At 45.7% G+C, this 27,234-nt stretch overlaps 1 protein-coding gene across 2 annotated transcripts in view; it reads left to right on the forward strand.

Moving 5' to 3' along the window:
• Positions 1 to 1,784: 1,784 nt before the first annotated feature.
• The window catches only part of LVRN (laeverin), a 66,255-nt gene continuing 40,805 nt past the window's right edge, over positions 1,785 to 27,234 (forward strand). For both annotated transcript variants that reach the window (XM_044263244.1, XM_044263254.1), the window contains exons 1-4: positions 1,785 to 2,482; positions 18,534 to 18,676; positions 21,004 to 21,143; positions 25,372 to 25,498. In XM_044263244.1, the coding sequence (XP_044119179.1) occupies positions 1,785 to 2,482; positions 18,534 to 18,676; positions 21,004 to 21,143; positions 25,372 to 25,498 (1,108 nt within the window). The remainder of the gene's footprint in view (positions 2,483 to 18,533; positions 18,677 to 21,003; positions 21,144 to 25,371; positions 25,499 to 27,234) is intronic.

A 27,234-nucleotide genomic window follows, 5' to 3' on the forward strand; every position in this document is an offset into this window, starting at 1 on the left:
CCTCTGTAGAGTTTCTTAGGCAAAATCAAGGGGAGGGGCCCCTCTAATATGAACTTCAAGTCACTCTGTTAGGGACTCTTTTTCTTTCTTTAACCTTTCCTTGGGAGTCTGGAATCCTTCCAGAAATGGACGACTGGGCGGCAAGGACGATAATTCATTAGCTCTGCATCTGTGGCAATCCCCATCTCACAATAACCTATACTCAGAGGCCCCTGCTATATAGCTCAGTAGCTCATAGCTGTGGCAGCCTGATTTGCAGTAGGAGAAACAGAAGGAGATTTTTCTCCCTCAGTTCTACCTAGGATCTTTTGGGAGGCATGCAGGTGGCCATAATTATTTTTAAACACGATCGTTCCTTTTCTGAAGAAAGCCAATCAAGCCTGTAATCAGGACACTGGTCCGCCAGTTACAGCACAGTGAATGCGTGAGCTTGGCTGGAGGTTTGTTTTTAACGTGACTAATTTCAGCTGGAGGAGCAGGGTGGATCACATTTCCCGGGAGAATCACCTCGGTTTACCCGTCTCTGGACTCAGGTGGAAGGATTTCCTTATTGGATGGGACCTACAGTTCAAACCTGGAAAGCCAAGACCATTTCCTGGCCGAGATGGAAAAATTATCTTCGTTCTGGAAGATGGGATACACGCTCAAGGAAGTCTTCGGCCGGCAGGTGAATATTTAACCGCTCTCTCCTCTTCCCCAGCGCCCGCTGAATACTTGCAACCCCATTCCCAATGCAGGCGAGTGCGTGCGTGCAAACTCGGGGCTGGGCGCAGAGGCCGGAGATCTACCCCGGGAGCACCCACTAAATAGCAAATACATGCTCCGCATGACAAAGATCTCACCGACTAGGGCATCGCCTGGGACTCCTGGCCCGGCAGTTTCTGGGCGGAGGAAAGGCTGGCCGCACGACTGCTGCATGAAACGAGCCGGTTTTGAAAGCGGAACCGTCCTATCCCTTTCCCGGAGACGTCCCCTCTCCACCCAAGAGCTGCAGAGGAACTCTCCCTGCATTTCTGTCGACCACTCCCGCAGCCCCACGTCCCAAGCACCGAAACGCGGCGGGACTCCTGGTTTCCATCGTTGCTCGCTGCCTGGGTTGCGTGATTCCCGAGCTTATTTAGGTGGCGAATTTAGGGTCCCACGATCTGCCTTGGGGAGTTCTGATAGAGAGGAAGCCCCCCACCTACCCAGAGTCATTTCAGACTGCGTCTCCAAAAGTCCAGATCCTTCAGCCCCGCACCGCACCCCCTAGCATTCGCATCCCCAGTAGCGGCCGACAGGTGTGCTATTCGCATACGATCCTGCAGTCAAGGAGCGGGGTGTGCTATGCGCTCGTGTCTTTTCCGACAACCCTTGAAACTGCACCGAGGGGCGCATCCAGCAAATCTCACGAATTCAAACATCCTCGTCCAAGGTGTCCCAAATTCGAGTTTGCTCCGACCGTCCCCTTCCCGCGTCGACTCTGGAAGCCTCATCCACTTGGGCTTTCCCTTCCGACCCAAAGGGGCGCGCGCGTCGGTGCGCGGGATCCGCCTCTTTCGCCAGGCTCTGGCGGGGCGGGGGTGAGTAGGCAGGGACCTGGATCTGATTAGCTGGGAGGGGGAAGCCCTGGTCCCAACCGCGCGCTCGCGTCTCCCAAGTTTCTCGGGGAGGAGGAGGACGACGAATTGGAGGAGGGACGTTACAGAGAGGAAGAGCAGGGGTCCCATCACTGAGCACCCGGAGCAAGGTTGGTGCCGCCGCCGTCTTCCGGCTCTCGCCTCGCCCTCGCCCCGAGTCCAAGCATGGGACCCCCTTCCAGCTCCGGCTTCTACGTGAGCCGCGCGGTAGCCCTGCTGCTGGCCGGGCTGGCGGCCACGCTCCTGCTGGCGCTGGCTGCGCTCGCCGCCCTGTACGGCCGCTGCGCGCGCGTGCCGCCGTCGGAACTTCCCCACCGCGCCGGCCCGGACGCCGCGCCCTCCCCGCCGGGCACGCCGGAAGAGCCGCTGCCCCCCGGGCGCACCCGCCCCACTCGGGAGCCGGCGGTGACCGCCACCACGGGCCACGGGCGCCCCCCAGGACCCTGGGACCAGCTGCGCCTGCCGCCGTGGCTCGTGCCCCTGCACTACGAGCTGGAGCTGTGGCCCCGGCTGCGGCCCCACGAGTCCTGGGCTCCGACGTTGACCTTCACGGGTCGGGTGAACATCACCGTGCGCTGCACCGCGGCCACCAGGCGGCTGCTGCTGCACAGCCTCTTCCTGGACTGCGAGAGCGCCGAGGTGCGGGGTCCTCTCGCCTCCGACGCCGGAGACAGCACGGTGGGCCGCGTGCCGGTGGACGACGTGTGGTTCGCGTTCGACATGCAGTATATGGTGCTGGAGCTGGGCGGCCCGCTGCAGCCCGGGGGGCGGTATGAGCTGCAGCTCAGCTTCTCCGGCCTGGTGTACCAGGACCTCAGGGAGGGGCTCTTCTTCAGCGTCTACACAGACCAGGGGGAGCGCAGGTAAGCGCAGGCCGGCCCGCGTCCCCTCCACTCCCGCGTCCCCCGGCTCCCGCCGAGAGCCCAGCCGCCTGCCTGCGTCCAGGTGCGCGTCTCCTGCCCCTCCCCCCAAACCCCATCGCTCGCGCTGCTTTCTTGTAGAGCCCTCCTTGCTCCCCTTCCCTTCAGAAACCCTGCTTGTAACAGCGGCTACCAGACTGCGGTCCTTCCTCTGGCTCATTCGAACGAAGCACCATCCCCGGCCCGTCCAGCATCCAGTTCGTTTCTGTCGTTGCCCTTTCAAGGTCGCTGCTCCCCTGAGACGTTTACCGTCGTCTTCAGAAAGCCCCCTGCTCCCCACCTTTGCTCTAACCCAGGATGGCTTCGCCGCCGTGAGCAAATCCCTTGCTCCTCAAAGTTTGGCCCGTGGGCCGGCAGAAGATGTCAATCTGGGAGCTTGTTCGAGACTGCAAATTCCCCACCCTCGACCAAAGGATCGGAATCTGTTTTAAGCAGATCGCCGGGTGGTGTCTGGGCATTTAACCTTGGAGAAGCTTGGGGCTGTCGCGCCCTTGCGCCCCGAGGTTCCCTTCCCGAGCCGGCCTCCGCGCTCAGCTCCCTGCTCTCTTTTTCTTCCGCGCGCTCTGGAGCTGCTGCTTTTGCGACAAATACCCTCACGTCGGTGCTATTCTCATCTTTTCTCTTTTTCTTCCCTTTTTTGCTGAGGTTCTCCAAAACTTAAGACTCCTCTTAAATTCATCCCCTCCCATCCTCTGCCTAGAGAGCGAGTCTTGTTTTGTGCTTGTGCCGCAGCTTCCCCCACCCCTGCCAAGCTTTCTGAACATCTCTGCAGAGGATGGGGAAGCTGGCGCTTTCGGGATTCCTTCCCCGGGAAGAAGAAAATAATAGCAGTAGGAGTAGCAGTAGTAATGGTAGTAATAGTAATTAATATTAATAATAGCGGAGACAAGACCTCCCCGAGTTTGCAAGCTCACGTAGCATGCATGTGTTCTCTTTATGCTCATCTGGGATAATACTTTCCACACCGAACGTTTCCATCTCAAGAACTGCCTCTTTCCACGCCCTGGACCACGTTACTGACCCCAGGTGGGCGCCGGGGAAACCATGTGTGTGTGTGGAAGATACTGGAAAGGATCTTTCTTCACACTGGCGCTCTTCTTCGCTCACGCACTGGTGGACCATTTGCGGTTTACACAAGTGCATGTACTCTTTTTATTATTAGAGAAAATGTTCTCAGATGTTCCTGGAGGAAAGGAACTCAGTGCCCCCCCCACCAAATCATCTCCTGCATTATTTTCGAAAATGGCAGGGCTTTGAAAGTAAGTTTAATAAGCTCCCTCAGCTGGGTGTGTAATCTGTAACTTTTGTTTTTAAGGACTGTATGCTTTTTTTTTCTTTCGAACATGCATCAAGGCTTGAAAAATAGTTTTGGAAATTTTCTCATTAGGATGCTGTGTTACCAGATTTAAGGGCACAGGAAACCTTTTGTAATTACTGTACAGAGTGCAAGATTTTTCAGAGGGGGAAAAAAGGACACTGCCCTCACATGGGACAGTATTTTCTGCTGTCGAGTCAGTAAATCGTTTGCTAAACCATCTCTTCTTAATGAGGTCTATGGCCTGGAGAGCCTGCCCTCACAAATATGGGAAATGAAATTCCCTTTCCATTTTTCTATTGTGTTGCCAGCGCTAGTGGTAACTAGAAACCGTATTTTGAGAACATTAAAATTCAAACAAGCAGAAATCCGAATAAGGTCCCCCAGATGTTCATAGACCACTGCAGAGTTCCACACTCGCCGCATCTTAGAGGAGCTGATGCTTGGAAATTGCTTTTCTGCCTCTCTGCCTTGGAAACCATGAGGGAAAGAAACCTCCAGTTGAGTATGAAGCCAAGGTCACAAAGAACTTGGACGACAGGATGAGTGCGGTGAAGCCGATTTTGGAAGCCCACCCGGCCTCAGTTTGAGCTGTGTGACTTGAGTCAGGCCCTCCGTGTCTCTGAGCGGATTGCCGAACGTGTTTACTTCTCTTCGTTGGTGACCCTTTATCACAGTCTGGACAGGCTGCAGTTTTTAGAAAATTTTACTCAACATTAAGGCAAAAGGAAAAGAAAATCGTTCCAGCATATTCGAAGAGTGTCGCTCTCTCATTCTTCTAAGGCTTAGGTCCCCGATTTTCTGGCTTGAGAGATTGCTGGGGATGCTTCCGGAATGTTCTCTGCCTTTCCCCCTCTGGCAGGGGCCATCCCATTTCTGCCACAAAGGAGACATCTGTTGGATGCCTTAGATGTGTGCTTCTCTGTGGGTCCGCCGCTCTTGTTCTATGTGCAGGAAGCTGAGAGAAAAATCCAAATGCTGATGTCCCTAAAAGCAGTATTTCCCGGGCTTCACTTTCTGGCACATCACTCTTCGGGGTTTTGCCATCTTCACATACCTCTGGCCATATTCTTTTGTTTAAAAATATCACTCAGGACGCCTGGGTGGCTCAGTTGGTTGGACGACTGCCTCCGGCTCAGGGCGTGATCCTGGAGTCCCGGGATCGAGTCCCACATCAGGCTCCCAGCTCCATGGGGAGTCTGCTTCGCTCTCTGACCTTCTCCTCGCTCATGCTCTCTCTCACTGTCTCTCTCTCTCTCAAATAAATAAATAAAATCTTTAAAAAAAAATATCACTCAATTTAAAAAAAAATATTAAGTAGATCTATTAAAAAGCAACTCTATCATATAGAACTTATAGTCATGGTGCTGTAGCGTCATTAATACGATGAAAAAACGACGTTATTAAGTTCACCTGTTAGCGATTATCTGCTGAAGGATCTGGAGCTCCAAATCTGAGGCTGCTCTCGCTTTGTTAAAAGGAGAAATTAGAATCCAGTGTTCAAGATAAATAACATCAAACCAAGATTTTTCTCTTGACCTTACCAGAAAGATTCATAAAATGTGAAAAAGACTGACTTTCTCATATGTGAGTCAGCTCTCTATAATAGTGTGTCTGAGAGGTACCCGAAATCCTTCTTCATCTATCCTTGGGGAAATCCTGAATTCAAGTTGTGGTTCACAAACCTTGAATGTATATTAGAATCCCTAGGGGAGTTTATCAAACAGAGAGTTCTGGGGCACACCCTCAAAACTTCCAGATGATACACTCATGTCCATAGTCAGAATAGCCACAAGGTGGACAGAACACATGGTCCTCAGTAGACAAATGGGCAAATAAAAGGTGGTTTATATATACGCGGGAATATTACTCAGCCTTAAAAAGGAAGGACGTTCTGGGGCACATGGGTCGCTCAGTCAGTTAAGTGGCTGGCTCTTGATCTCAGCTCAGGATGATGAGGTCAAGCCCTGTGTTGGGCTTCATGCTGGGCATGGAGCCTACTTAAAAAAAAAAAAAAAAAAGGAAGGACATTCTGACACATGCTGCTGCAACGTAGATGAACTTTGAGGACATTGTATTTAACTACTATTTAGAGTGGTTAAATTCAGAAATAGAAAGTAGAATGTTGGTGGCTAGGAGCTGGGGGAGTGAGCTGTTGCTGTTGAATGGGAACATTCAGTTGTTTCCAGTTTTTGTCTACTACAAATAAAGGTTCCAGGAGCAATTGTGTGAGGTTTTGGTTGAACATGAGTTTTTATTTTTCTGGAATAAATGCCCAGGAAGGGAGTATAATTGGTAGGTCACATGGTTGTTTCATGTTCAGTTTTTAAGAAAATGCTAACTTGTTTCCCAAAGTGTCTGTACTATTTTTCATTCCCACCAACAATGTGTCAATGGTAGTTTTGCTGCATCTTAACCACCATTTGTTTTTACCACTGTTTTTTATTCTAGCTGTTATGACACACATATAATGATATCTCATTGTGGTCTTAATTTGCATTTTTCTCATCCGTAGTCAGACATGCTATCCCTTACCCGCACCTAATTTGCATTTTCCTAATGGCTAATCACACTCAGCACCTTCTCATGCTTTTTTGGCATCCGCATATCGCCTTTGATGAAATGTCTCCTCCTCATGGCTTTTGTCCATTTTCTTTTCTTTTTTTAAAAAATTAATTAGGTAATTAATTTGACAGACAGAGATTAGTGGTAGGCAGAGAGAGAGAGAGAGAGAGAGAGGAGGAAGCAGGCTCCCTGCTGAGCAGAGAGCCTGATGCGGGGCTTGATCCCAGGACCCTGGGATCATGACCTGAGCAGAAGGCAGAGGCTTTAACCCACTGAGCCACCCAGGCGCCCCCCCACCCCCAACATTTTCTAATTGAGCTGTTTTTACCGTTGAGTCCTGAGAGTTCATTATATATTGTAGATCAGAGTCTGTTGGGAGACATGTGGTTTACGAATTGGTTTTCCTGGCTTGTAGCTTGTTTCTTCATGCTCTTGCTAAGGTCTTTCAGGGGACAAAAGTTTTTTAATTTTAATGAGGTCCAATTTATCAATTTTTATTTTAATTTTTTTTCCAGTTTACCAATTTTTATTTTTATTTGTTTATTTATTTACCTAAAGATTTTATTTATTTATTTGACAGACAGAGATCACAAGTAGGCAGAGAGGAAGGCAGAGAGAGGAGGAAACAGCCTCCCCGTGGAGCAGAGAGCCCGATGTGGGACTCGATCCCAGGACCCTGGAATCATGACCCGAGCCGAAGGCAGAGGCTTTAACCCACTGAGCCACTCAGGCACCCCAGTTTACCAATTTTTAAAATTAGATGTGTGGATTTTAAAATCATGTTTAGGAATGTTTTCTTAAAAGGACTGTTGTAGGGAAGTTTTAGGTTTACAACAAAACTAAAGGGTAGTACAGAGACTTCCCATTTAACCCCTGAACCTGGACATGCATGGCATTGCCCGTTATCAATATCACTCACCAGAATGAATGAAATATGAATGTATCAATGAAAGATGAAATATATCAATATTTTATGAAAGATGAATGAAGAGTGATGAAAGATGAATATATCAATACACTATAACCACCCAAAGTCCATGGTTTACCCTATGGCTCACTCTTGATGTTGTACATTCTATATGTTTGGACAGATGTATAATGACATATATCTATCATTATAAGATCATACAGAGTATTTTAACTGACCTAAAAATCCTGTTATTTGCCTATTCATCCCTTGCTCCAATCGTTGATCTTCTTGTACCCATGTTTTTGGCTTTTCTAGAATGTCTTATATCTGGCATCATACTATATGTACATAGCCTTTTCAGGCTGGCTTCTTTAACTTGGTAATACACAAATAAGATGCCTTCATGTCTTTTCATGTCTTGATAGTTCATACCTTTCCAACACTGAATAATATTCCATTGTCTGGATGTACCATAGTTTACTTATCCATTCCCCTACTGAAAAATACCTTGGTTGCTTCCAAATGTTGACAATTATGGAAAAAGGTGCTCTCAACTCTTTGTGTAGGTTTTTGTGCAGACCTGAAATTTTAGCTTCTTTAGGTAAATATCAAGGAGCATAATTGCTGAGTCATATGGTAAGAATATGTTTTGTTTTGTAAGAAGCCACAAAACTGACTTCCAAAGGGTCTGTACCATTTTGCATTCCCACCAACAATATATGAGGGTTCCTGTTGCTCCACATCCTCAACAGCATTTGGTGTTGTCAGTGTTCTCGATTTTGGCCATTCTAGTAGGGGTGTTCAGTTTTATCTCATTGTGGTTTTAATTTGCATTTCACTGGTGATCTGTGATGTGGAGCACTTTTTAATATGCTCATTTGCCATCTGTATAATTTCTTTGGTGAGTTGTCTGTTGAGGTTTTTGGCCCATTTTTCAATTCAGTTTTTTTTTTTTTTTATTGCTGAGTTTTAAGAGTTCTTTGTATAGTTTGGATAACCATCCTTTATTTGATATGTCTTTTGCAAATATTTTTTTCCTGGTCTGTGGCTTGTCTTCTCTTTCTCTATATACTATTTTTTGCAGAGCAGAATATTTCAGTTTTAAAGAAGTCCACTTTATCAGTTATTTCTGTCAGGGTCATGTTTTTGGTGTAGTATCTAAAAAGACCTACCCATACTCAAGGTCATTTAGGTTTTCTCTTATGTTTCTAGTAGGAGTTTTATGTTTTTGAATTTTACATTTTAAAGTGACCCATTGTAACTTAATTTGACCCATTATGAATTAATTTTTGTGAAGGGTGTAAGGTTTGTGTCTAGATTCAATTTTTTTGCACATGGATGTCTAGTAGTTCCAGCAATATTTGTTGAAGATACTATCATTACTCCTTGCATTGCCTTTGCTCCTTTGTCAAAGATCAGTTGGCTGTACCTGTATGGGTCTCTTTCTGAGTTCTCTATTCTGTTCCATTGATCTGTTTGTCTATTCTTTGACCAATATCACACTCTCTTGATTACCATAGCTTTATGGTAAGTTTTGAAGGCAGATAGTGTCAATCTTCCAAGTTTGTTCTTCTCCTTCAATATCGTGTTGGCTGTTCTGCATGTTTTGTCTCCCCATATAAACTTTAGAATTGGTTTGTTGATATCCACAAACTTAACTTGCTAGGATTTTTATTGGGATTGCATTTTATTTACAGACCAAGTTGGGAAGAACTGACATCTTGATAATCTGACTCTTATCCAGACACCCAGATGCCCTAGCAATCAGCTTTTGTATCTTCGTCTTGTCTAGTGTAAACTTGCTATCCTTTCTTATTAGTTGTAGGAGTTTTTTGGTCTATTCTTTTGGATTTCCTGCATAGACAATCATGTCATCTGTGACTAAAAAGTGTTTCTTTCTTTGCAATCTATACATCTTTTATTTCGTTGTCTTGACTTATTGCATTAGTAAGGTGTTCAGCGCAATGTTGAAGAGGAGTGGTGAGAGGGGACATCCTTGCTTATACCTGACCTTAGTGGAAAGATTTCAGTTCTCACTGTTACATATGAAGTTAGCTGTAGACTTTTCATAGTCTTTATCAGGATGAGGACGCTCCCCTCTATTCCCATTTTACTAAGAGTCTTTATCATGAATGATAGAAAATGCTTTTTCTGCATCTATTGATAAGATTGTGTGATTTTTCTTATGTAGTCTGTTAATGTGATGGATGACATTATTAATTTTCATGTGTTGAACCAGTCTTGTATACCTGAGGTAAGTCCCACTTGCTTGTGGTTTATAACTCTTTTTATACATTGTTGGATTTGGTTTGCTAATATTTTAACAAGTTTTGTATCTGTGGTCATAAGAGATATTGGTCAATAGTTTTATATATTTTTTGTAATGTTTTGTCTGGTTTTGGTATTGGGGTAGTGCCGTCCACACAGAATGTGTTAGGAATCATTTCTCTGCTTTTTTTATTTGGCACATTATGTATTTTAAGGAATTGGTCCATTTTATCCAGAAGATCAAATGTGTGAGCATAGAGTAGTTCACAGTACTTATTATCTTTTTAATGTCCATGGGATCTGCACTGATGACTCCTCTTTCATTTCTGATATCAGTACTGATATAGTTGAATTAAATTTTATCATGTGTACTATTGTTTTCTGTTTATTGCTATTGTTCTTTGTTCCTATTTCTGTCTTCAACTCCTTTTCTGCCTTTCTTCCCTATGTTGTGCCAATCTATGAATATAGCTTAACTAAATTGACAATTCCATAGCTTTTCTATATAAGTAGTTATACTTATATAGAAAAATAACCTCAAATAAAGACAGTTTTATGTCTTTGTTACTTTAGGTGCCTTTTGTTGCTTTTCCTTGCCTTACTTCCATGCCTAGAGTGTCTATTACAGTGTTGGATAAAAGTTATCCAGACACCCAGATGCCCTAGCAATCAGCTTTTGTTTTGTTCCTTTTCTTAAGGTGAAAGCATTCAGTCTTACATTATTATTATTTTTTCCTGTAGTTTTTCTTCTTCTTCCTCTTCTCTTTTTACTCCTCTTCGTCTTCCCCTTCCTCCTCATCCTCCCTGTTGTAGATTCCCTATATCAAATTAAGGAAGTGCCCTTCTGGTTTTTAATTTTCTGAGAATTTTTATCAGATTGGATGCTGGATTTTGCCAAATGTTTTTTTTTGCATCTTTGAGATGATCATATGGTTTTTCTTTTTTAGTCTGTTAATATGGTAAATTACATTGATTGATTTTTCTAATGATACATTAATACTGTATTTGAAAGATAAATTCCACTTGGCCTTGATATATTATCCTTTTATGTTTTGTTGCATTTGATTTACTAAAATTTTTTTAACTTTTGTATCCACATTCGTGAGTTTTCTTTCTCTTTGTCTTGGTTATCAGTGTCTTGGTATCTTTGGTATCAGAATAACACTGACTTCAAATAATAAATTTAGAAGTTTTTCTTCTTTAATTTTTCGGAAGAATTTATATGAAATTGGTATAAACTCTTTCTTAAATTCTTGATTAACTTTCACTAATGAAGCCATGTGGACCTGATAGTTTTGGGGGGATGGTTTTTAACTACAAATTAAATCTCTTTAATGAATAAAAGGCTATTTTACTTATCTGTTTCTTTATGAGTAAGCTTTAGGAGTTTGGGTTGTGCAAGAAGTTGCCCATTTAGTCAAAGTTGTCAAATTTAAGTATAATTAATGTTTCTAAACCATTCCTTTATTATTATTTTAGTGTCTGTAGAGTCTGTAGTGATGTCACCTCTCTCATTCCTGACATTGGTCATTTGTGTCTTCTCTCTTATGGGAGCTTAAGTCCTGGTTTTGATATAACCTCTGGCACTTACTTATTGTCTAAACAGTTACTTATACTCCAGGGTCCTCAGCTTTTTTGAGAGTTAAAAGGGTGGGGTTCTCCAGGGTCTCTTCTACTTCTGATAGACAATAAGTTTGATAAGTGTGCCTTGAGATTTATATAATTTATTAATCGTTTTGTAGAATCAATTTTTAGTTTCAGTGATTTTCTCTATTGTTTTTCATTTCAGTGATTTACATATTATTCTTTATTATTTCTTTTCTTCTTCTTATTTTGGGCTCCCTTTTCTTTTTCTATTTTCTTTTTTTAAGATTTATTTATTTATCTTAGAGAGCGAAAGAGGGAGGGAGGGAGGGAGGGAGGGAGGGATAGAGGGAGAAGAAGGGAGAGAATTCACAAGCTGAGTCCCTACTGAACACAGAGCACCATGCAGGGTTCAGTCTCACAACCCTGAGATCATGACCTGAGCCAAAGTCAAGAGCCACATTCTCAACTGACTGAGCCACCCAGGTTCCCCCTTTTCTTTTTCTCTTTTCTTCAGATGGGTGTGAGGTAATCGATTTAAGATATTTTTCTTCTCGGGCGCCTGGGTGGCTCAGTGGGCTAAGCCTCTGCCTTCGGCTCAGGTCATGATCTCGGGGTCCTGGGATCGAGTCCTGCGTTGGGCTCTCTGCTCGGCAGGGAGCCTGTTTCCCCCCTTCTCTCTCTCTGTCTGCCTCTTTGCCTACTTGTGATCTTTCTCTGTCAAATAAATAAATAAAATATTTAAAAAAATATTTTTCTTCTCTAACATAGGTGTTTAGTGACATAAATTTTCCACTAACTACTGAACTAGTGGCATGCCACAAATAATTTCATGTTTTTAAGATTTTTGTTCATTTCAACATATTTATATTTTCCCTTTTGACTTCTTCTTTGACTCATGGGTTATTTACAAATAACCCTAGTTTCCAAATATTTGGGCATTTTCTCATTTTTTATTGAGTGCCTGACAAATGTCAAAGTTTATGTTGCTGAATGCAATATTTTGTTATGTTGCTTTAATGAATGCTGTCTTTTTTAGATAGGTACATAAGTTATATGGTGACCTTCTCAATCCTTGCCTTATCTCCCATGGCTTTGAGAATGAATCAAAAGTCGCCTTTACTCTAGACCTACTTTAATTCATTGCTTAGGCATTACCTTCCTGGTCTCTGTTGAAAAATCCAATCATTCTGGAGATTTCTGTACTCTGGCTTGTGGGAATTTGAACAACTCCTAGCACCGTGTGAGCTCTAGGAATTGTTTGGTTTTCCCCTCTGTGGTATCTGTTCTTTCCCCCAACAGCATTTCTTTACTTGACCTCCTAAAGTACAGATTAATATTTCACCAAAGACTCGGCAATGGGGACGGGGAGGAGGAGCGGATTCTGTGCAGATTTTTGCCCTGCAGATTTTAGCTATCTAGATCTCTCCGGGCATCAGTCATAGTCTCCTCCTCTGGGTGAGACCCCTGAACTCAGTTTCTGTTCCCTTCCCTGTGCTGCATTTGAGAAATTGCTTATGGGTAGACAAGGTCATTGTAGAGTTCACCTCATTAGTTTCTCTTCTCTTGGGAATCACAGCCCTGTGCTTTCTGTTACCGTGTCTGAGAACAGTTGTTCTATATATTTTATAAGAGTTTGTAGTTGTGTTCAACAGAGGGCTAATTCTAGCCTATGTTCCTCCATCGGGGTGGAAAACAGAAGTCTGATCATCTCTAGATTTGGTAATGTTATTAACCATAGAGTTAATCCTCAGTCTTCTTCACAATCTCTTAGTTGGCTTGTAGTTTTTATTACATTATGTTCTAAAAAGCATGAAAAAGGGCCCCAGGAAAGGGAGCTGGGAAGGACCATAGGCTGGGGACCCAGAGCCCTGGTTCTGGTACTACCCCTGCTACTTAACTCATTGTCTCCCCAGCTGTATAAATTCCCAGGGTACCAGCTTTCACATCTATAAATTAAGATGGTGGGACTTTCCCAAGTTTTCTTTCACTTTTGAAATTCGGTGGAAGAATGTATAATTCCATTCTCATTCACAGTGTCCATTAGGAAATACATCTTGCTTTTCTGACCCTGCCACGTCTTTAATAAAATATTAGACAGAATAGGGAGGTATTGAAAGAAACGAGATTAGGATCCTTAGGGGATGAGGGTGGGCTCACTAGTGTGAAATGGCTGGAGAAAATTTGGATCTTTGATCAGGGACAAATGAAGGGGAGAACAGTGAGATCGGCACAAATCAGTGTGCGCAGGTATAGAAAGAGTGAACGGAGAATTGAAAAAGTTTTCCTTCCAGTTGCTGTTTATGCTAGGAAATCTGGCACCTTCCTCAGGGTATGACACACAAGGGAGAAATTTGAGTAATATTAGGAAAGAATTTAGAAGTATCAAAACAAGCAGTGAACTCCAGAGCCAAGCACAGGATGTCGTTGGTGTCACAGAGAAAAAAGGTCATTTCACTATCCTATAGAGGCGTTGAACACACATGCTTCATGGGTCCGAGCCGTCTTCTCTAGGGGATGATTTTGCTCATCCAAGATTCAGATCCTGTATGTTTTGCAAACCAGTGTAGCCAGCCTATCGAGAAAGCACACCTCACAGCTCAGTAAAAGTGCAACTGCATTTCTCCCACTGTCCTTTACAATTTAGTCTCTGAGATCTTCTTTCCTGCTTCTGCCTAAATACTCTAACAGCCCATAATTTACCGCTCATTCTTCGGTGACAGATGACCTACGTACACGAAGTCACAAACACTGTCCAGATGCAAAAATTAGAGAATTCAGTCCTGGGTCATACTACAAGCCTTGAACTTCATTTACTGGGGAATCTCCCTTTCTCTCACTCCGTGCGTACTTCCCCAAGTGGTGGTTGGGGGCTTTGGGTTAGAAGCCTGCAGTGAGGTAAGGGGTAAGGGGCAGTGATGTTTCCATTTTTCCACCTCATGGTTCTCATCTCCCCTTCTTCCATCCTGAGAGCTGCCGGTTGGTCCCCCAGCAGGTCCTATGGGACTGGGGGAGACGGAGAGAGGTGACCCATAGAGCAGGTCTTACCTCGCCATTTGGTCTGACTCTGGCTTTGCACATACATTTTCCCCTCAAATGTTTTTTTCTCACTTTTCCTCTTTCTCCTACAGTTTTCTTGACCCTGAAGGCTGCTTCCTCTGTTTGTTCTTATGGTCATTCGTGAATCCTTCCTCAGTGCCACCCCGGGATGTGCAGGGGTGCCTCTCCAGCTTCCTGTTGGTGGCCCTGTTGGACAGAACCCAAGGCCCTGTACTGACTCACTCCATGTCTCAGGGCACATAACTTTCCCAAGAAATAAATATATATATACACACATACATACATACATATATCCCTGACCTGGGGTTGACATGGGTCCCAAGATAGTAGCCCTCTTCTTCTGGTTCTACCTTCAAAGCAATCAGTCCTCCTGCCTTTCAGAGTCCCTCCTGGTAGGAGTTAGACTCGGACCAGTGTCCATTTTGGCTTTCCCACCAGGATGCTGGGTACCAGCTTCCAAGTCTCCCAGCCTCAGGAAACACCCTCTACTCTCTGAGAGACCTTCTCCCCTTCTAGTTCCTCCTGGTTAGGGGCTGCCCTCCTCCCAGCACCCTGAGATCAAGAGGGCTTGGGTAACTATGCCACAGAAATCTCTCTTCCCATCTCTTGTCTCCATTCCCTGAACTTTCTTCCTTATATCTTTTTTTTAAATGATTTTATTTATTTATTTATTTATTTGAGAGGGAGCATGCATAAACAGAGGGGAGAGGGGCAGAGGCAGAGGGAGAAGCAGACTCCCTGCCAAGCAAGGAGCCCAATGGAGGGCTCGATCCCAGGACCCTGGGATCATGACCTGAGCTGAAGGCAGAGGCTTAGCCGACTGAGCCACCCAGACCCCCTCACCCCCCCGCATCTATCTTTGATGGAGTTGAGAAGCCCAAGAAGGCCCTGTGAGTTCTCGAGGCCATCCACTTCGAAAGTCTTCATAACATGGTTTGGCACCTTCTTCTGGAATTGTACCTTTATTATGCCTTGTTGCCTGGTGGAAACTTCAGTTTTAAGATCGTGTTACACAAGTAATAAACAAATATGATTCATGGGCCAAGCCTTGAACCGCAGACCAGTGGTGTAACATCCGTCTTTACTAAACATTTGGATTTCTGAGTGTGTTGTTGTACAAAAACAACTCAGTGGGGACCACTTTCAGGTCTTACTTAACCCTTGGCCAGTTATGTTACTCAGCACTTGGTAGCTTGATCTGTAGGCATATGGCGGCCATAAATGCCTTGGAATGAAATACCTTACTGAGTGTATATTTCTAATGTGGCAGGAGATGGACCGCCCAAGGACATCATGTGGTCTTGACCCCAAGACCTCCTCCGACACAAGAACGTAGCGAGTCCAGGACTCTCTGGCTATACCAGAGGACAGGAGAGTGGCTTTGAAATACCAAGCCCCTACGAGACAAACTCTCCCAAATTAACTACCCCCCGCCCCAGCTGACCGCTTTCAACCCGGACTTCACAGGCACTGTAATAGCATGTTTCAGTGAGCTCTGAGGGCACCAGAGGATGGATGGTTCTCTTTTCTGAGGTCAGGATATCCTTACACGGTTGCTTGAGTCCAAAGCAGAGAGAGCAGGGGAACTAATACCAGCCTTCAGTTCCCAGATGTGGCATAACCAGATCGTGTGTGCTGCTGGCTGGTCCTGACCTTGAGAGTGAAGACTGCAAGCCAGAAAGGCTGTGTGTTATAGGGATCTTTCCCGTTTTGTTTGTTTGCAGAAAACCAGGGAAGGAAATAGTTGAGTAAAATCCAAGACTTTCTTTTATTGCACTTTTCTAGAGGCCTGAATCACAAAACGGGAAGGCATGTGCTTGTTGTTTGTTACAGCGGTGACTCTCTGAGCTGGTTGTCTCTGCTTAGCCTTTTTGAACCTGTAGCCCCCCCCCGCCTTTTTAATTTAAAATCAGTTAATTAACATACAGTATATTATTTGGTTCAGAGGTAGAGTAGCCCCTTTTGAAGAGCATACAACTTTCTCACTTGCTTGAAGAGTCTGATATTCTCACCTCACAACTTCCTCAAGAGTCATATGCTTTGTGCAGAAACGGCAGTGGAGGTGTTCCCAAGCTTTACTTATTTAATTTATTTATTTGTCAGAGAGAGAGAGAGAGTGAGCACAAGCATGGGGAGCAGCAGGCAGAGGAAGATACAGGCTCCCTGCTGAGCAAGGAGCCCTGATCAATATGGGGCTCGATCCCAGGACCCTGAGATCATGACCTGAGCTGAAGGCAGTCGCTTAACCAACTGAGCCACCCAGACCCCCCTTCCTGCTCAATATTCTTCCCACTACATTGTCAATCATTTGACTTTTTTCTACCTCATCACCTATCTTTTAAAGATAGCAACCAATACTACAAAACAAATACCAGGGCAACAGACACGGTAAAATAACTGTGTACTTATAAATATACAGCTATCAGATCAAGGTGCCTTTATTTTATAGTCCCTCCCAAGCTGAGAAAATACTTACTCAGTTGCTACAAACCCATGTTTTCACCAAGTGTTAAAAATGATACAAAGAGGAAATACATGACCCCTAACTTCCGGTAGTTTGAACTTTATTAGGAAGACGACTACGGTTGTCTTCAGCTTGACCTCAACTGTGACCTTTGACACCTGTCTAAATCCTTTGTCATTGGTGACTTCCAGCTCTCCACCCCGACCCCGTTAACTTATCCCTCCTTGAAGTCTGCTACAGTTCAGCTATATGGAGAGCAATCTGGGAGACTGAAAGGAATATAGGGAATCTGTAGGTTGTTCATTGATAAATTCAGTCACGAATAAGGTGAAAGTTCAAACAGCAATAAAAGGTCGATAGTGCCATTACTTTCTGGGTGGAGGAGCAGGAAGGCATGACTCGGTGTTAAGGGGTGCTCAGCTAGCAGGACTCAGAGCAAAGTCTTGCAGCCAAAGTGGCTGAGGTCAGAGTTCACAGAGGTCAGAGATCATGGGCCACCTTCCAGTCCCTGCGAGCTGGGGCAAAGTTAAGTGGGAGGAAACATATAGGGCAAGACAGGCTTGTTGAAAATTACCGTTTTTTTGGGACATTGGGGAAGGTATGTGCTACGGTGAGTGCTGTGAAGTGTGTAAACCCGGTGATTCACAGACCTGTACCCCTGGGGCTAATAATACATTATATGTTAATAAAAAACATGTGAAAGAAAAATAAAATTAATTAAATCTGCAAAAAAAAAGAAAATTACTGTTTTGTCACAGTGAGGTTATGAACACATCCAGCTGGCTTCCTGGAGAGGCATGTGAATTTGCATGTGAATTTGCATGTCAGTGGGGGGCCTTGCGGTGAGTGGAGATGAGTGTGATAATGGGGGGGCCCATATTCCTCCACACCCGTTGAATTCCCCTGTTATTTATCTAAGAGCTGGTCCTGAAACAAGGGTAAATGCATCTGGGACACCAAGCCCCAGGACCTTAGGAAAAAAAAAAAAAAAGGAATTAGCATCCACAGTTGTCATTCCAAATCAGGGCCCCAGGTGGCCAAGTCTTAATGAGACTGTGGGTTTATTTTGAGAAGAAAGTTGGTAGCAAGGACCCATCTCTTAGATTCAGACCATGTTACAGAGGCTGAACCTGCAGATCTCTTCATTAGCCCAGGGCCCTCTTGTCTCTAAACTTTTCCTAGTAAATCACCAGTGTGCCGTGGGGTAATGTCACTTTTTGTAATTTTCCATGGAGATGGGGGAAGGAGCAGTAGGGATTTGATAAATCCACCTAAATGTAAATGAAAGTTCTTTTTTTTCGTTTGGCATGGACTTAGATCACTTACCCCAGTGGGTGCAGAATAAAACCTTTTCTAAATTTTCAACCAGGAAGAAGAGGGACCATGTGACAAAAAGATAAAAATGCAGACATTCTGCAGCAGACGTTGCTTGCACTGCAGTGGAAGATGAGAGCAATAGTCCATTCCCCAAAAAGTCACCCTCGTTTAAAAAATAACTTGGTTCTCAAAAGCCTGTCATTGCGTATTTGCTATATTTGTTCCTATTTTGTTTGCACAGGGTTTTAAAGGCATATGACGTAATGAAGTAAATAGTATTTTGTGGTCAAAAATTAAATAGGTCCTTTGTATTTTAGGTCTTACAAGAATTCCAAGGTGTGGTGAGAACGAATGTGTGTGTTTTAACTGGAAGGGCAGCGAGGAAGATGAAGGGAAACATTCTAGCTCCTTCCTGAATATAATTATAAGCCATCATCCCTCCATATTTTTTTTTTTGTTTCCCCTAGTTTGAAACAAAAATAAATAGATTTTTCCCAAAAATGTATTGCAGGGCCCTTTTGGCATCTCAGATGGAACCCACGTTTGCCAGGAGTGTGTTTCCTTGTTTTGATGAGCCAGCTCTAAAGGCAACTTTTAATGTTACAATTATTCATGATCCGAGCTATGTGGCCCTTTCCAACATGCCAAAGCTGGGTAAGTAATGTTTCCTGTCCTCATGTATATGTGTATATTAATGATACATATGTATGTGTATGTATACAGGCATATATTTGTGTACTATATATATTTAACTCTCTAATACCTTTTTTTAAAAAAGATTTTATTTGACAGAGAGAGAGGTCACAAGTAGGCAGAGAGGCAGGCAGAGAGAGAGAGGAGGAAGCAGGCTCCCTGCTGAGCAGAGAGTCCGATGCAGGGCTCAATCCCAGGACCCTGAGATCATGACCTGAGCTGAAGGCAGAGGCTTTAACCCACTGAGCCACCCAGGCACCCCTGTAATACCTTTATCAACAGCTTTTCTAGACCATGCATTGGCAGAATATTATAATTAAGGAAGTGGGCACTTGGGGTCCGTATCAGCACCAGCATCTCAATGATGGTAAATCTCAATTCTTTCTGCATTGCAAACTGGGGACACCACATTGTTCTTACTCCTTGGCGGCCCATCTGCCTGCAAATTTGGCCTTCCATATCGATCATCAGTGATAACAGGCCAGCAGACTTGGTCTGAATCTGGTGCACAGATGTGTTTCATTTGGCTCACATGATTTTTCCCCTCTTCGGATTGAACTTCTAAAAATCCAGAGATTTCTCATAAAAATCAAGATCTTTTACTTCCTTGTAAACTTAGAAGATCTAAGGACCCCAGGCATGCAGGTCCTTCGTGACAGCAATAGTTAGAGCTCATGAGAGGCTGTCGGCTGCGGATGGCCCCCCAGTCCCCACCACTGTGGTCCCCACCACTCCCTGTGACTGACTGTATGCCAGCCCCATTCACACCAGATATCCGGTCCCCGGCTTTAAAGACCAAGACTGCCTCCACAGAAGACTTTGCTGAAACCTGACAATGGTCAGATTGCCCTTCCTTGACCTTCTGTGGGCCTGGGAGGCTCTAGATGAAGTATTCTGAGAGCTGGACAGGTCTAGGAAACAGAAGTGATGGAAAAAAGAAGAAGTGGGTTGTGTCTTAGTTGCCTCCTAGTGCCCGTGGATTTAGCACTCCATCAGTATTGTTCAGGATACTGATTCAGAGGAAAGATGCTGTCCTTAGATCTTCCTAGTGCTGTTTCTTCATTTGTTTTTAGTTGAAGTATCATGGACATAAGCGATTACATGAGTTTCAGAGGTACGTCGTAGAGATTTGACAATTCTGTGACATTAAGAACTGTTCACCGTGAGAAGTGTAGTCACCTTCTGTCACCATACAAAGTTAGGATTCTTGATGACATTCTCTATGCTGTACAATCTATCACCATGGCATTAATATTTTTTTTAAGATTATTTATTTTAAGGGGCACCTGAATGGCTCAGTGGGTTAAAGCCTCTGCCTTCGGCTTAGGTTGTGATCCCAGGGTCCTGGGATCGAGCCCCGTATCAGGCTCTCTGATCAGCAGGGAGCCTGCTTCCTCCTCTCTCTCTGCCTGCCTCTCTGCCTACTTGTGATCTCTCTCTTTGTCAAATAAATAAATAAAATCTTTAAAAAAAAAAGAAAGATTATTTATTTTAAGAGAGAGAAAAGAGAGAGCATGCTAGCAGGGGGAGGGGCAGAGGCAGAGGGAGACGGAGAATCTCAAGCAGGCTCCATGCTGAGCACGGAGCTCAAGGCAGGGTTCGATCTCACAACCCTGAGGTCATGACCTGAGCCAAAACCAAGAGTCAGACGCTTAACCTACCGAGCCACCCAGGCGCCCCTCCGTGGCATTGATTTTATCACTGGAAGTCTGTAGCTGTGGATCACCTTCACCCCCCACCTTTTTTGTTTTAAAGATTTTATTCATTCACTTGACAGACAGAGATCACAAGCAGGCAGAGAGGCAGGCAGAGAGAGAGGAAAAAGCAGGCTCCCTGCTGAGCAGAGAGCCCGATGCGGGGCTCCATCCCAGGACGCTGAGATCATGATTCAAGCTGAAGGCCGAGGCTTTAACCCATTGAGTCACCCAGGCACCCCCACCTTCACCCCTTTTGCCCACTTCCCCAAACCCCGTCCCACTGGCAACCGCCATTTTATTCTCTGTATTTATGAGCCTGTTTCCAGTTTATTTGCTTGTTGGTTGGTTGGTTCATGTGTTTTGCTTTTAAAAATTTCACACATCAGTGAAGTCATATGGTGTTCGTCTTTCTCTGACTTGTTTCACTTCATATGGTTTTGATGAGTTTGGGATGGAGAAAGCCAAACGGCTCGGACTCTGGGGACTGGCTGGAAGGAAGTCACTGGGTGACACACGCCCGGACACATCGTTTCAAAGGTGGCTGTTAGTGCTTCGGTTTGCGGTGATCTGGGCTGAAATTGGTTTCCATAGGTCAGTCTTTGAGGAGAGACACGAACGGAAGCGAGTGGACCGTCACTACCTTTTCCACGACGCCCCACATGCCGACTTACTTAGTGGCTTTGGCCGTATGTGACTATGCCTACGTGGACAGAAGCGAAAGGGGCAAGGAGGTGAGTGAGGAAGACCATCCAGGTAAGGGTGCCTCCGTCCTGGCTGCGGATGGTTGGGCCGTTCCTTCTGCATCCGTGAGGGTTACACCTCCATCTCCCATCGTCACCTCCTGGTGGCCCGTTTGACTGTTTCCAAGCTCTGTTGAAACTCTTAGTTTGGGGAGCCCCTGAGGGGCTCAGTCAGTTAAGCATCTGCCTTTAGCTCAAGTCATGATCTCAGAGTCTTGGGATTGAGTTCCCCATTGGGATCCATGTTCTGGGGGCGGGGTCTGCTTCTCCTTTTGCCCCTATTCCTGATCATGCTTGCTCCCTTTCTCCCAAATAAATAAATAACATCAAGAAAGAAAGAACAGAAGGACTGAAGGAAGGGAAGGGAGGGCAAGGACAAGGGCAAAGGCAAGGAAAAGGAAAAGGAAAGGAAGCTTTACAGATGGGATGCCATGGTTCTCTCACACCAGCACCTCAAAGCTCAGGTATGCCGGCCATTTAGTCCATGAGGTGACTGCAGCCTTGAAGGGGGGTGACAGTGTGTCCAGCACCCCCAACAGCCCCAGGTCCTAGCTGGGAACAACCACCATGGGGGAAACGGTGCCTGCAGGTGATGAATCAGGGCTGTGGGCTGGCTCAACTCAGGAGCACCCAGCACTTCTCCAGAGCTGGGTGAAGGAGGTGCCCTGTCCCAACACCTTGTTTCTGCCCAGTTATGCCTGCCCTCTGTAGTCACCCTTGGGGCAAATAATCCGGGTACCTGCAGCAGTCCTTCACCTGCTGGCTCACGGCTCACCCTGGAGCAGGGAGGGAAGTAAGGCCAATTCCGCAAGCTGTGTTCTTTCTCCTGGCGTCCACCTCCCAGAGCTGAGGACAATCAAGCCCCCAGAGTGGGCGGAGACTCTGTCCTGGGCCCAGCATTTTCCAGGCATGTACCGTGGACTTGTACTGTGGAGTAGACAAGCCTCTGGCCAGGGGGAGAATCACTCCTAGATACTCCTCCGAAGGTTGAATGAACTGTACCGTCTCCCAGGCAAACTGCAGCTTCTCCTCAGCTCTTGGCTGCGGCCTGATTTCTTTCTTCCCAAAGGGACACTGGTGGGATTTTCAGATTCACAGATGGAACACAGGCCACATGAAACCTTCAAGACCCCTCCTGACAAATCTCCTCAGGCATGATGTGAAACACCTGCTTCGGACCTGGCATGATGGAGTCACCCAAGGGGATGTGTCAGCTCCCACAGCTCAAGTGGCTTGTGGCTCTCGGGGCTGCCCTTCCACAGAAAGTCTGAGAAAAAGGGGCCCATCCACTTCTTGGTGAAAGATAGCCCTGAAAAGAAAACCAGCTGTCACTGAAGCAAAGAGGAAATGGAACGGGCCTAAGAGAAGCATGTTCTTCGCCAGGACATTGAAACTTGGGATGAATTTATCAGTGGAATGCTGCATTTGGCGCAGGCTCAGCTCTCTACAAAGGGAAGGAGTCTGCCGTCTATCCTACAGGGGAACCAGAATGTTCTCTTGGAAGAGGGTCTGGATGATACAAACAATTGCTTGTCAAGGAAGAGATAAAAATTTAGTGAGATTGAAAAGGCGGTTAATCCTTGACACGAGGAAACACCGACCTAAGGTTGGAAATAACATCTTTTGAGTAGACCTTAGTGCACACAGGCACATGTAAAAATTTTCAAACTCTCTAAGGTGTTGAGGTCTGCTGGGTGCAGGGAGGACCCCAAGATCACACTGGGGGGCAGCGAGCTGTGATTTTGAAGGAGCTTTATAGCTGTATCTCCCAAGTGTTCCTCACTGTTTGGTGTTAGCCCCGCCCCCATGCAGGTTGAAGTCTCCATTGTCAGCATCCCCTTTAGCTTATAAGATGGTAGTTTAGGGGAGGAGCTTTTGACACTGAAAGTGGATCCTACAGAGGTTCAGTTATTTCCCCAAATGTTGCAGTGAAAAATGCATCCACCTTGAATGCAGGGGGAAGGTGTGTTCTTTCCACTGAGTTTGGGTGTGGGCTTGGGTGCCGCCATCTTCCCCTTGGCTGAAACTAGAGGTGGAGGTGGGGTAAGCGCAGTGTAGGGGCAGGGCTGAATCCTGGGGCCTCCTTCCCAGGAGAAGGAGGCCTCTGCAGCGTGGGGGAGGCCGAAAAGCATGAGGTCAGAGGCCCCAGAAGCAGGTGGTTGCATTCTGTGAAAAGGGAACATTCCTGAAGACCTCACATAATTCCAAATTCACATAATTCAAGACAAATTTCCCAGCAGAAATACAAGCAGAGGAAGGTGAATGCGTTCTTGGAGCTCAGCATTCTGCAAATATTGTTGTCCTGCTTTTCATCTTTCTAGCATTTTCTCTGGTGTTCAGCAGAGAACTCCTTCTCAAATTGACGGTATTCATGTCAGGACAATTACCTTAATTCCCTCATTTATAACTTTCTTTCTTTTTTTTTTTTTTTTAAAGATTTTATTTATTTATTTGACAGAGGTCACAAGTAGGCAGGGAGAGAGAGAGGAGGACGCAGGCTCCCCACCAAGCAGAGAGCCTGATGCAGGGCTCGATCCCAGAACCCTGGGATCATGACCTGAGCCGAAGGTGGAGGCTTAACCCACTGAGCCACCCAGGCGCCCCCTCATTTCTAACTTTCATTCCAGGGTTTTTTGAGTTTCGTGCTTGTTCCCTGGCATTAATGCTAGCAACCCCATCAAAAAGTGCTCGGATGCTATTGTCATGGCATAGACAATGATTGCATATTGAAATAATAACGAGGGGCACCTGGGTGGCTCAGTCGTTAAGCGTCTGCCTTTGGCTCAGGTCATGATCTCAGGATCCTGGGATGCAGTCCCTCATCAGGCTCCCTGCTCAGCGGGGAGCCTGCTTCTCCCTCTTCCTCTGCCTTTCTCCCTGCTTGTGCTTGCTCTCTCAAATAATTACAATATTTTATAAATAATAATAATAATAATGAATGACAATAATAAAACAGAAGCAAAGGAGCCACCAGAGTGGCAAAATCAGTTCCCAAAGGCCCCAACAATAGCTCGGTCACATTAAACTAACAAACCAAGGCAGGGATGTCTCTTTACATACGAAAGAGGAAATATCATAAACAGAGACTGTGATTCAGTTACACCACGGCTGTAAAACCATAAAACTCCTGGTGAACTTCTTTGAATGAAGGGAATTATAATCTTGTTTAAAACTTTGAAGCTCACCCTCTTCACGACCTTAGTATTAACAAGCATGAAGAAGCCATTTTAAATTTGCACCATGTAGGGGGGCCTGGGTGGTTCAGTGGATTAAGCCGCTACCTTCAGCTCGGGTCATGATCTCAGTGTCCTGCGATCGAGTCCTGTATCAGGCTCTCCACTCAGCGGGGAGCCTGCTTCCCCTTCTCTCTCTGCCTGGCTCTGCCTACTTGTGATCTCTCTCTCTGCCAAATAAATAAATAAAATCTTTAAAAAAAATTTTTTTTTGCACGATGCGGACGCCTGCAATCCGTACCACACTGTATAAGCCCTGCTAACTGCACAGTTCTGTTTGGGAACACTGGAAATAGGTCCTAAAAAGGGGAAGCAAGGGTCCAAGACGCCCTTTCATTCAAAGACAGAGTCTACACTTCCTGTCGGGGTAGATACGGGTACAAGGATTACTTCTGAATTCTCAAAGTTAGACGTGTTACTGGGAAACATTGACATGACCCTTTCCAGAGAATCACTGCTCACATCGTAGCCAACAGCCTTCTGGATCTTCTCCAGGGCTACATGTACACGTTTCTGGTTGACCCTGGAACAACACAGATTTGAGCCCAGCAGGACCGCTTATACACAGATTTTGTGTATAGTTTAGCCCTGTAGGTGTATTTTCTCTTCCTTACAATTTCCTTAATAATGTCTTTGCTGTAGCTTCCTTTCTTGTAAGAAGCAGTGTGTAACAGAGAGACGAAATATGTGTTAAGTGACTGTTCCCGTGATCAGTAAGGCTTTCAGTCAATAGCAGCCCTATTCACAGTTAAGTTTTTGGAGACCCAAAAGGGATCTGTAGGTTTTTGACTGCATAGTGTCGGCACTCCTCTAACCCCCCACCCATGCTGTTCAGGGGTGACCTGCCAATGTTCTGTTCCATAGCTGCTTCTGGAAAGGTAAGGTCTGGACTCTAGAGCATTAAGGGAACTGGTGCAGGCAGCACCCCCCCCATTGCCAAAGTCACGACTGCTTTTCCTAATCGCCACTGAATTGTTTTGATTTAGATACGCATCTGGGCCCGGAAAGACGCCATCGAGAACGGAAATGCAGACTTTGCTCTGAACATCACAGGTCCCATCTTCTCTTTCCTAGAAGATTTATTTAATATTAGTTACCCTCTTCCCAAAACAGGTGAGCCGTCTTCCTTTTCCGATGCAATGGGTTTCCTATTATGGGGGCCCCAGGTTAAGGTCAAAGGGTACACAGAGGAGCCTCCGAGGGCCCACTGTTTCCATTTAACTGCTCTTTTGGGGGCAGCCCTGCCTGCCTCCCAGCCTCGTGTCCTATACCTTCCTGAACACGGAGGGGCCTGTCTGCTATTTCTCTGTATAATACTGTGTGCCCAGTCCTCAGGATTTAGATTCCTTCGTGTCCTCAGAATTTAGATCTCTCCTGGGTACTCACTGGCAGCCTCCCAGCCTCTAGCCCCGGCTCCCTCTCTTACATTCTGTCCTTTCCTCTTCCCGTACATGGGAGTGAGGTGATATTCTGGACCCTTTTAGTGGGCCTACGTGGGTTCCTCCCGTTCCCATGAATGAGGGTTTTGGGGTAGTGATGGTTTTCTGCGGGGTGGGGTTTGTTTGGGTTCTGTTTGTTTTTATTCCTACTTTTTAGCTGTGAGTCATGGGGTGAGGACGTGAGGTCCTGTCTGTCAACGTTTGCTGTGTAATATTGGAATCACCTGTGAACACTAGGATCCTGGAGGAAACACGAAAATGCTTTATTGGTTATAGATCGGCAGTGTGTGTCTTTCAAATCGTGTGAGTCACTCGGCTTAGAAAGTCACCCAGTGTTTTCTCTGTCTACGGTGAGAGTATATTGTGCAAATGTATTTAATTCCTCTGACATATTATGTGAAGTCTTGGGAAACGTGTGCTCTATCAACACAGACAGAGGGTGGAAGAAGGTAGGAAGTCCCTGTCTGGGAACTCCAGGCTCCTGAACTCTGTCCGGCGAGCTGAGGGCACTGCTGGCTCAGGAGGAATGGGGCATGAGGCCGGCTTGGCCCAGGCAGGGATCCCAGAAGTGAAATCTGTCCTTCTGGGAGTTGGGGGCATCAGAAGCCTAGCCTTGGAGGCTTCTGAGGCCGGAGGATCTCAAGATGACTCTTGTCTAGGCAAGAAAAGTTCCACACCCCGTTCCGTAAAGCACCTCCTCCATCCAATTAGCCTCTTCCATTTACCTCCATCCCCACCTCCCTGTGTCCCCCAGTGCTCCCTAGTTTGTACCACCACCGTCTTCACCCAGCAGCCCTCACTGGGTTATGCTCCCTTCCCTCTTGCCCCCTCATTCCATCTCCTACCCTGAGGCCCAGGGGATCTTTCCCTAATGAAATCCAACGACCGTATCACTGTCCTCATTAAAACCTCTCCCTGGCTTTCCATTGCCCTGAAGATCAAGTCCAAACTCTACTCTCTCTTCACAACATGGATCTCTTGCCACACTCTCAGGGCTTTCAGCAGTTCTTCAGAGTCGGAAGGAGGCTTTGCCCACCTACCCCTACCCCATGCCCCACCCCCCGCCCCGTCCCCTCCTCCACCTTCCTCTTCTCCTCTCTCCCAGGCTCTCTTATATGGGCACTTTGAACATCCAGCGATGAAGTCTCCCCAGCTGGTTAATTCGTATATTTCTCCACTCAGCACCCCCTCCTCCAGGCAGCTTTCCCTGACTCCCTTTTCCTCATGCTTCCACAGAATCCTGTGCACTTCTCTATTCAAGCTCTTGACTTAACTGGATCCTAATTGTCACTCCCACCCCCACCCCCAGCCTTGCCTGCTCTCCATTAGATCAAGAGTAACCTGGGCTTGGGATTTGACTCTTTTTTTTTTTTTTTTTGTGGTACCCTCAGAGTCTATGGATAATTATTC

The sequence above is a fragment of the Neovison vison genome, chromosome 1, assembly GCF_020171115.1.
Source record: "Neovison vison isolate M4711 chromosome 1, ASM_NN_V1, whole genome shotgun sequence".
In the NCBI taxonomy this organism is placed as follows: domain Eukaryota; kingdom Metazoa; phylum Chordata; class Mammalia; order Carnivora; family Mustelidae; genus Neogale; species Neogale vison.